Below are 10730 nucleotides of genomic sequence, written 5' to 3'. Positions count from 1 at the left end.
CTGCAGTCCCGCCCTGCAGCCCCTCCGCCGCCGAGGGACCGGGCCGTGCTCCGCGCCGCCCGATGGACCTCAGCTGATGTTCCTTGGCCACCATCCCTGAGCCGATTTCCCCTGGCCACTGTACCCCAATAGCCCACGACTGCTGGCCCTTGGCTGATGGCCCCGAGCCAACATTCCCTGGCCCAATGTCCCTTGGTGGGGACTGTGGGACGGCGCTGCAGCCCCAGGGTGGTGTGTGGGCAGCAGAAGCTGGGGCTACCAGAGCAACTTATTTTTATTCCAAAAAAATTTACATATGCAAACTCTCATGAGGTGAGGAGCTCTCGCATCCTGGCTGCTTCCTCTGAACCCAAACAGCCCACGGTCAGGGTCACACAGAGCCGTGGGTCCCCTTGGTGATGCTGCCTCCATCCCGAATTGCTGTCCCAGAAAGGCTGGAACACTGCGGGGCTGGGTAGGGCGCCGAGAGGAGCTTCGGCAGGGGAATGTCAGGGCCAGCAGGGACACCACAAAGCCCAGGGATACCTGGACCTGTCTGAGCTGTGCTTCACAAAGCCAGTCCCATGCACCCCACTGTTTCTTGGACCCCCTTATACCCTGCACACCACCACGGATGCTCAGGGCTTTCTTTTCTCCTTCCTGCGGACAGAGCCCCAGGCTGACGCTGTGTCCTGTGCTCCCCCCGTGTCCCCCCACGCCCTCCATGGCCCTGCACCAGGCGAGGAAACATCCTGGGGGCTGCCTTGGGGTGCGGGACCCAAACCCGTCCGGTGTCCCGGGGGCCGCAGATGGACAGACGGGCTCTGGCACCCGTCGGGGGTCTCTAAGGGCAGTGGGGTCCCGCAGGGCTGGGATGTCCCGGCGAGTGCGGTTCGTGGGATGGTGGTCTCCGCTCCCATCCCGGGGCGGGAGGCACCGGCCGCACCCGCCCCGTCGGAGTCGGGGGCGGGGCCGTACCGGCAGGGGCGGGGCCGTACCGGAGGGCAGCCGGGCAGAGCCGAGCGGCGGCGGCAGCCCGGGCTCCGCGACTGGAACCGGGGGCGGGATCGGCGGCAGGGACGTGCCCCAGCACGGCAGCGCAGGTGAGAGCTCCGGGATCGGAACCGTGCGCGGAGCCCCGAGGGCGGCGAGGGCGCCCCGCAGCCAGTCCCGGGCTGCCCGGTGGGTCCGACCCGCGCCGGGCCGGTCGCGCCCAGAGCCGCGGACACCGGGTGACCGGAGTGAGGCGATGGCCAGGAGTCTCACGGGTGCCGGTGCAGCCCCGGTTGGGCACAGTGTAGCCCAGACGAGGGGGTTCCCTGCCGGTGGCTTTGCAGGGCTGTCGGGGACCGAAGGCACAGGGTAGCAAGGGCAGGGGACTGCGGGCAGCCTTGCTCCGGGTACGAAAGGCACCCTCATCCAACCTGGTCCTCATGACCAGACATACCGCATGAACCCTGGGATCTGGCTCTCCAGGGTGGGAACCATCAGGAATGCCAGTGGGAATGACCCTTGGACCGCCCGGAGTGTTTGTGCTTTGTAGGGCTGGATGCGCTGAGCCGGTGTGGGACGGGAACAGCAAATACCTGCAGAGGTGATGGTGTGAGGCACGTCTGAGTTTAAGCTGGGCACCATGTGGGTCTGCCAGGATGGATCTGGCACAGTCCCCAACCTGAGCTCAGTGTGTCCCCAGTGAGGGTGATGTCGTGGCTGCCACCACTGCTCCTGCTCTGCCCTCAGGAGCAAGGCTGACCCAGGCTTTGGCAGCAGGGAAAGGCAAGGAATGACCATGGGCTGTTGCGGACGTGACAGAGATGTCCCTCAAAAGCTGTGCTGTGCACATCGAGGATTCAGCCATGAGCTTCCTCCTTCACTGTTACCACCACCACCTTCTCCTTTCTCTGCACCCAGATCCCCCTGGCCAAGGGAAGTACATTTGCAAGGGGTTTACCACTCTTGCTACCTCTTGCAGCTTTTTTCCCACTAAGTTTCTTGGGAGGCTGGGGAAAGTAGAGCATTTTTCTTTGCCCTGATCTGGCTGTTTGGGGCAGCTCCCACCCAGCAGAGAGCAGGGGAGCACAGTGTGGAGTGGTGACCTGTGGTGATGGGGGACCATGGGCACCAGGGGTGCTGTGTGGGGATCCCCAAGCTGATCCCCCCGTCTCTGCAGAAGATGCCAAGTGTGACTCTCTGCTGCCATGCTGCCCAGTGCTTGCACCCTGTCCTGCCTCCCAGAAGGGCTGGGAAGCTGCTCCATGGCTGCTGCTGTTGTCTCCCCAAACTTCACCTCTTATCTCCAGGAGATCCCTTTTCCTCTGATGTGTCATTGGGCACCCCAGTACCCTGAAGCTGTTGCAGGAGCAAAGCTTTCTCTATCTGACCCAGAGCAGACACTCTGGGTAGACACTGGAGCCCTGTGCTGGATGGAAGCTGATGGGAACAGGGCTGGACTGGGGTTTGAGTGGGGCTTTCACCTCTGTCACAATAGCCTCACTTCCCCTTCCTTGGCTGCAGCATGGGTTGCGTGAGGTCAAAGGAAGCTGGTGTCCAAGAGAAGATGATAAAAACTGATCCTGACCCTGATCCTGGCCCCACCATCCAGCAGGGCCTCTATGTGAAGGACCCCACAGCCACCAACAAGAGGGTAAGGGATGAGGGATTTCAGGGCTGAGCTGTCACAGGGGGCTCAGCCCCTCTCCTCAGCAGTGCTACCAGCACTGAGAGTGGAGCCAGCTGAGGGCACTGGCAGTGCCCAGGGACTTGGCTGTGGGATGGGAGCCCAGGCCACACTGAGTGGACCTGATGGGAATCCAGGAGTTACGGAGAAAGGGAGAGAAAAAGGAAAGTGTTGGGAGGGGGTGGAGATGCTGGTGCTTGGGCAGGTTGTTGTGTCAGGTGGTGCTGGTGCTGCCCCCGGGTGCTCTCCTGCTCCTGCCATTGCTGTTGGGTCCAAGACCCTGGGTGGGAAATGGGTCTCTGCCACCTGTGATGTCACTCTGTGGTTTTGTTGCACTTTCCAGAACAGTGGTGTCCCCAGCATGGCTGTGCCCCTGCCCGAGGATGGTAGGTACAAGGGGGCTGCAGGTGGGTGCAGGGGGTTGGAGCGTGTGGGGGCAGTGTGGCTGGATCCTCTCTGACCTAGGGGCAAGCACTGCCAGTCCTGGTGGGATGGGGGCTCTGGGCTCCCCTGAAGGGCCAATGTGTCACGTGAAGATGGAGGTGCTGGGTACTGTGGGGGTGCTGGCCAATGTCCTGGCCAGTGTTCATGGAAGGAGTGGCTGGCACCCCATCCCAGCATGGGGAGGGGTGCCCAGGCAGCTCCCTTGCTGCAGGCTTGGGGGACACTGTGGTGCTGGCACTCTACGACTACGAGGCAATGAACGCTGGGGACCTCAGCTTCCAGAAGGGGGAGAGGATGAAGGTCCTGGAGAAGTAAGTGCTGCTGGCAGACCCTTATCCAGGGTCTCCCGATGGCTTGTGTGGTCCTGTTGGGATTTTTTTCTGGAATTTACCCTGGAGGAGCTGCTGGGTCCAGGTGCCAAGAGGCAACCCAATGCCATTTCTGTCACAGGTCAGGGGAATGGTGGCAAGCACGGTCACTGGTGACAGGACGTGAAGGCTTCATCCCCAGCAACTACGTTGCCCAAGCTGACTCACTGGAGACAGAGGAGTGAGTCCATCTCTGTGTTAGCAGATCCTGGCCCATGATGTCCCACACTTCCCCACTGACACTGTCCTGCTCCTGCCCCATGTCCTGCCCCCAGCCCTGCCCCACACCAGCATTTCTTGGTTCATTTGGTTCTGCTGCAGGTGGTTTTTCAAGGACGTCAGCCGGAAGGATGCGGAGCGGCAGCTCCTTGGCCCTGGGAACATGATTGGATCCTTCATGATAAGGGACAGCGAGACAACAAAAGGTGTGGAGGGGTGTCCATAGCACAGTGGTGGGGAACAGCTGCCCAAAGGGCTTCCCTCATCCACCTTTGCCTGGCAGAGCAGCTCCCTCCCCAGCCCTGAGGATCTGCTGTGCTGCAGGGAGGGACTCGGGGGCCCATGCTCTTGCTGGAAGTGTCCCCACAACAGCCTGTGGTACAGCCACATGTCCAAACCCCATGACAGGGACAGGGGAATGTATCCCTTTGAGGCTGCTTTGGGTGTTTGGGGTGCAGGTGTAGCTGGCCTGGGGCTGAAGGGGTGGTGGCAGCACAGCGGGATGGGTGCTGCTTGCTCTGCTGGGCGATGGCTCTGTGCGTGCCAGGAGCACCGGGATGGCCGGGAGCAACAGGAATGTGCTCCCGTGGGAGGTGCCAGCTCACCCCTCCCTGCCCAGGCTCTTACTCGCTCTCGGTGCGGGACGCGGACGAGCTGCGGGGCGGGGCAGTGAAGCATTACAAGATCCGGACTCTGGATAGCGGCGGCTTCTACATCTCCCCACGAAACAACTTCAACACACTGCAGGAGCTGGTCCAGTACTACAAGGGTGAGCCCTGGGGTGCTCGGCCCCCCTTCCCAAGTGGGGCTTTGCCCCCGAGCCAAGCAGCTGGGCAGCTGGGGTTGTGCAGAGGCTGAGGGGCTCCTGCCCATCACCCCTGGGCTTCTGCTGTGGCTCTGACTGCAACATGCAGTGACTCCCTGTTGCTATGGCTGGCCTGCTGGCTGTTCCCACTGTGGTGCTGCTGTCCCTGAACACCCACGGTGGCCAGAACTCCCCCTTGAAGCACAGTGTGGCCAATGAGACAGGCTGGCTGATGGCCCTGGATGCTCCCCTCAGGTCAGAGCGACGGGCTGTGCCAGAAGCTCACCTACCCCTGCCGTGTACCCAAACCACAGAAGCCCTGGGAGAAGGATGCCTGGGAGATCCCTCGAGAGTCACTGAGTCTGGAGAGGAAGCTGGGAGCTGGGCAGTTTGGAGAAGTGTGGATGGGTGAGAATGAGGGGGAGGTGGTTGGGAGGATGATGAAGGTGATGGTGAAGGAGGAAGAGTGAGGGATGTGAGAGAAGGTTGAGGCATGGTGGGGTGGAAAAGACAGGGAGGGAGTGACCTCAGGGAGAGAAGCAGGGGGACGTGGAGGTTACCCTGAGTTAATACAGGGACTGGTTGAGGCTGGGCATGTGGGGACAGCCCTGGGCTGTGCGTGGTCTCCAACCTTCCCACAGCAGCTCTGTCTGCAGGACTGGGACTTTGGCTCCAAAGCCCAGTGCTCCAGGGCAGTGTGGGAATGATCTGTTGTGCCATCCCCAGCTACCTACAACAAGCACACCAAGGTGGCCGTGAAGACGATGAAGCCAGGCAGCATGTCCGTGGAAGCCTTCCTGGAGGAGGCAAACCTGATGAAGATGCTGCAGCATGACAAGCTGGTGAAGCTCCATGCAGTGGTCACCAGGGAGGAGCCCATCTTCATCATCACTGAATTCATGGAGAAAGGTGCAATCCACATCCCTGAGTGATGTCTGTGGGCCAGGCCAAGTGGCAGCACTCAGGTTCCTTGGGATGGTGCAGGATCAATCCCTTCCACATCCCCAGGCTCGGCTGTGGGCTCTGCACCAGCTCCCAGGACTCTGGGAGCAGTTCTGGCTCCTGCCACACCTTGTCAGTGCTCTGGGACAGGGTACTGGGAGAAGGGATGTGGTGACAGCACTGGGAGACGAGGGATGTCTAAGAGGGGACAGATGAATACAAGCACTCTGCAAGGCAGGAGGGAGCCTGCAGAGGTGCACTCCCCTTGGCCCAATCCATGGGAGTGGGATGGGGGGTCAAGGGTGTTTCCAAAGTTCCCTTGTCCTGCTTGGCTCCTTGGGACCGTGTGCCAACCTAAGGATGGGTGCAGGCTCCAGCTGAACCACCAGCCCTGGCACCTTTCCCTGTCTGCAGGGAGCTTGCTGGATTTCCTGAAGAGTGATGAGGGGAACAAGCTGCCGCTCCCAAAGCTGATCGACTTCTCTGCCCAGGTGAGGAGGGAGCAGACCTTCCCTAGCTCTCAGTTACCCCTAGTCCCTCTGAAAAGGTTGGGTGAAGAGCCTGGGAACTTACCTGGGGCTTGTGCAGGGCCCGCCAGAAGCCTGGTCTGAACAGTGCTGGGCGTGCAGTGAGGTTTTCTTGTGGGCAGCCACTGCCTGCTCACCATTCCCATCCTGCTGACCTCGCAGGAGCAGAGGTGTGTGAAAGGAGAAGTGGCAGCCTCCTCCTCACCGCACTGATATCTGCAGCACTCAGCCAGCCTACCTGCACCTGAGCAGTGCACAGCAGAGCTGCACAGATCCTGGAGAGGATTTGCTATTGACGTCTGTGTCTGCCATGGTTCCTGTGCCTTCGCAGCCCATGGGGCCACTGTGCTTTATGGAGAAAGGGGATGAGGATGGGGCTTGTTTCCACAGCTCACGTTTGCACAGTCCCTTCTCTGGGACATGACGGTGCTGGTTGGTGTGGCCCAACCAAGCCCAGGGCAATGTTATCAATTTCTCTAATTGATAACTATTGATACTGGTAACTATAATGTCAAATTTGCTGCTGCTGTGACAGTTACCTGCAAACCTTATCTGCAAACTTGGCCAAAGCCCCACAAACCCAGCATGGCCACACACCCACCCCATCCCACCCCACTGCTTCAGGATAGTGCCACGGTGGTGTGAAGGCCTGTGGGTTTAACAGGAATCCTGCAGCATTATCCCGTGTGCTCCCAATGCCTGAGAGGTTGACTCAGGCACAATTCCCAGTCTCCTGGAGGGAGAATAGCGGGCTGTTGCCCCAGGGGAATGCCTATGGGAGGGCTGTGGTTCAATAAAGTCACCAGAGGGCTGTCAGGGGCAAGGGAAGGCAGCTGGAGTGGCAGGAGGACTCAGTGATAATTATTTCAGGGATATTTTCAGGAGCTGATTTTGAGTACAACAGAATGGGCTGTTAAGCACCTCACTCCATGTGCAACCATTTGCACAACCACTGAGTCCCTGCTGCTTCTCCAGTGCTCCTGGGTGAGGACTGAACCCAGGGACCCTTTGCTGAGCTCAAATATTTCATAGAGGCACCTGAGCAATAAGAAAGCCAGGATGAGAGCCCAGACCCTGTGGGCTTAGACCAGGTCACTGGCTGCTGGAGCCGGCTGTGCTGGGGTCTGTGGATCAGCTGTGCACTCCTGCACACCATCTGTTCTCAGCAAGCTGGCTCGTGCCAAGCCCCGCTCAGCCCATGGCTCTGGGGGACTGCTCAGAGAAGCTCTGGGGAGCAAAGGCTGAAGGGCTGTCAGGGGCAGGCAGCAGCCTGGCCCTTGTGCTGGGGCTGAGTCACTGCGGGCAGAAATGCATCTGTGGTCATGGAAATGATCCTTCCGCTCTTGCGCTGCCTGGTTACTTCTGTATTTAGTGTGGAGAGCTCTGTGAGAGCTGCACTTCACCCAGGCCAGCTTGTGTGTGTGTGATAAGGATGGGAGAGTCTCCCTTCTGGCTGCTCCAGCCCATTCTCATTCTGGATTCTGGTCACATCCAGGCATGGGATAACTGAACAACTTTGGGGTTTGGTTTGCACACACCGGGTCATCTCTGGCTGATCAGGGCTGAGACCTGCACACACAGCACTGAGTGCAGAGACTTCAGAAGACAGAGTGGTGAGGGGGGATTGTCAGGGGCCATCACATCCATCCTGTCCACAGGCAGAGGTGACTCTTCAGAAAATAGTCCAGAACACAGGAATCTTCCCCTACGCTTTTCTGTCCTGGCTAAGCAAGCTCTGGAATACTGACCTTTGCTGCAGAGATTACAGTGAGCCATTGTGGGTGTATTTGGAGACTGCTCTCACATCTTTCCTGAGCAGAGAACGATTTGCTCCTCCTCCACATCCTCATGGCTGTGGATGAAGCAGTTACACCTTGCCCTGCGAACACTCACAGTCACTCTGGTGATCACAGGAGCTCCTCAGCTGTCAGTTCTCACAGCTTTTCTCACACAGCAGCTTAAAGGTGTCATGTTGAGCTGGTCACCCAAACCCCAACCTCTTCTGCAAGGGATTCCCTGCTTGGAGAGCAGTTTCCATGCAGGAAAGTCACAGAATGGTTTGGGTTGGAAGGAACCTTAAAGCTCATCTCATTCCAACTCCTTGACATGGGCAGGGACATTTTCCACTAGACCAGGTTGCTCCAAGCCCCATGGACAAGGACATTTTCCCCTAGACCAGATTGGTCCAGCCTGACCTTGAACACTTCCAGGGAAGGGACATCCATCTCCTGCTGTGGCTCAGCCTCCTTTCACCCTTTTCTGAGTGCTGGCCAAAAGCAGTTGACTTCTTTGGTGCTGAGGGCATGTGTTTTATTTCAAGCGGCCTTTTTGCATTTGCTTTGTTCCCCTGTGGCAGATTGCAGAAGGAATGGCTTATATTGAGAAGAGGAACTACATCCACAGAGACCTGAGAGCTGCTAACATCCTGGTGTCTGCAATGCTGGTGTGCAAGATTGCAGACTTTGGGCTGGCCAGGGTCATCGAGGACACCGAGTACACAGCCCGGGAAGGTGCTGGGGGTGAAATGCTGGGGAGGTTCCCTTAGAGCCACTTGCCACCATGGTGGTCCCAACCCTGGGAGGGATGTGCTGGGTACACAGGGAGAGGGAAGCTCCTCTCATTTGCATCACTTCACTTGTTCCTCTTCTGCTTGTCTCTTGTTCCCCGTATTTCATCACCCATTTCTCAGCAGTTGGAGCTGAGCTCATGTTTCCCATTGGATCTCTTTGTCCAGGTGCCAAGTTTCCCATTAAATGGACTGCACCAGAAGCCATCAACTATGGATCTTTCACTATAAAATCTGATGTCTGGTCCTTTGGGGTCCTCCTGACTGAGATTGTTACCTATGGACGCATCCCCTACCCAGGTAAGGAGATGAAATGCCTATTCTAATCTGGTTCCAAAAGTCACATTTCACCTTCTGGCCCCCATGCATGTGACCTGAGCTTCTCCAGCTCCATGGGAAAACCCTGTAAATCCTTATCGTTAGGGACCATCCTGTATTTTATACTAATAATTATTTTGGTACCTTTTTTCAATGGGAAATTATCCTGTAAATGCTACCACAAATGGACCATGAAGGATCTGGGGTGGCACAAAGGGCTGTTCTGAGGAGCAGCTCTACCCCCACACTGACCTGTTTTCATTGGAAGCAATGGCTTTTCACAGACTTAGCATATAGAGATTTTAATTTATACAAAGTGATTATAAACCCCATCTGACCTGGGGTACAGAACTCCATCCCACAATAATCCAGCATCTTCTTTGTCCATATGTTTCCCTGACCAGGAACAGCAGTTCCCCCTTCCCAGCCCTTCTAACCACTTTCTCTTCCTCGAGACATTGCCCAATGGAAGAGAAGTTTTTGGTTTAGGGATTTTATGACTCTTAAAGAAACCAATGATAAGCCAGGTGATGTTCACCTGTCCCACCCTGTTTTCCCAGGGATGTCGAGCGTGGAGGTGATCAGGGCACTGGAGCGTGGATACCGGATGCCCCGCACGGATAACTGCCCCGAGGAGCTCTATGACGTCATGATGAGGTGCTGGAAGATCAAACCCGAGGATCGTCCCACTTTTGAGTACATACAAAGTGTTCTGGAGGATTTCTTTACTGCCACAGAGAGCCAGTACCAGCAGCAGCCGTAGCACGGGACGTTTGGGGTGGACACTGCCAGCTCTTCCCTGTCCCACCTGTGCCCTGCTTCCCCTGCCAGCCTGGGTCAGGAACCACAGCCTTGCTGGAGTGGCTGGGCTGGAGGCAGCACATGAGGAAGCACATGATGGAGGGAGAAGAGACGTGGCCATACCTTGTGCCTTTCCCAAGAGCCTGAGTATCCGTGGGGCAGTGGCTCCAGGAACTGCTGGCTGGACAGTGGATGCCCTGACCCAGAAGGAAGGACACGGATGGAGCCAGGCCTGCTTTTGCTGCAAGTCAAAACACAGATCAGTATCTTTTTAACCCTTCTGAGATCTTATCACATCATTCTGCGGAAGTAGGTGCTTTAGCGTGCTGGCCTTGGTGAAATGCCTTGCGCTGGCTGTGTTCCCTGTGTGACTGATGCCAGGGGATTCCCACGGAGCACGCTGCAGTGCAGCCCCTGGGCTCATCATCAGCACAGGATCCTGAGGTTTGGATGTCGAGTGTCACGGACACGTGTTCTCCTCTCTCCCTCCTGGGTTTCCTTCCCCAGTATTTTCACGGCCTTCCCTGTGCAGAGTGCAGGTTTCCTGAGGCTGTGCTTCAGGGGCAGATGGACATGGACGGCACTTTTCCAGGTCATCCCTACATGGATCCCCCTCACTTGCCCCGGGAGGAACTCCCGAAGCCCAAAGCCATGGCAAAAGGAGCCCTCTCCCCCATGGCAAAGCTAACAGGCAGGATTTGTTGTCTGTTGGGGCATTTGCAGTGCCAGGTGCAACCTCACTTTATGTTATTGTTTATTTTTAGTATTTCATGAGGTTATTTGGGGAAAATGAGTAAACAATATATTTTTAAAGACAGCCATGCACCTCTTACAGCACGGAGATTAGGGCCTGTTATTATATTTTTGATACCAAGAGGCAAACGCCGTTGCTTCTGCTTTGGGATCTTTCTTTTTGTAATTAATAAAGTATTTGTCAACCTTTCCTCTCCCGGCCGTTCCTGCTGCTCCGCAGCGCGGGCGGGGGAGAGGCGGATGGGGCAATGCTGGGGCCCGCAGCGCCCCTCGGAGCGGGGCTCCAGAGCCGGACAGACCCGCAGCGCTCTCTGAGCAGGCCCCGGGCCGC

General features: G+C 57.5%; 1 protein-coding gene across 1 annotated transcript; it reads left to right on the top strand.

Moving 5' to 3' along the window:
• Positions 1–987: 987 nt before the first annotated feature.
• HCK (HCK proto-oncogene, Src family tyrosine kinase) lies at positions 988–10589 on the top strand. Its single transcript, XM_066330728.1, has 13 exons — positions 988–1082; positions 2494–2623; positions 3000–3042; positions 3312–3411; positions 3551–3649; positions 3790–3893; positions 4307–4456; positions 4748–4900; positions 5219–5401; positions 5849–5925; positions 8318–8471; positions 8696–8827; positions 9406–10589. Exons 2-13 carry the CDS (start codon positions 2495–2497, stop codon positions 9606–9608), a joined length of 1527 nt encoding a protein of 508 aa, XP_066186825.1. The 5' UTR covers positions 988–1082; position 2494; the 3' UTR covers positions 9609–10589.
• The last annotated feature ends 141 nt before the right edge of the window (positions 10590–10730 follow it).

Source organism: Sylvia atricapilla, chromosome 16, assembly GCF_009819655.1.
Source record: "Sylvia atricapilla isolate bSylAtr1 chromosome 16, bSylAtr1.pri, whole genome shotgun sequence".
Lineage (NCBI taxonomy): Eukaryota > Metazoa > Chordata > Aves > Passeriformes > Sylviidae > Sylvia > Sylvia atricapilla.
This window is presented reverse-complemented; position numbering and strand designations above follow the sequence as displayed.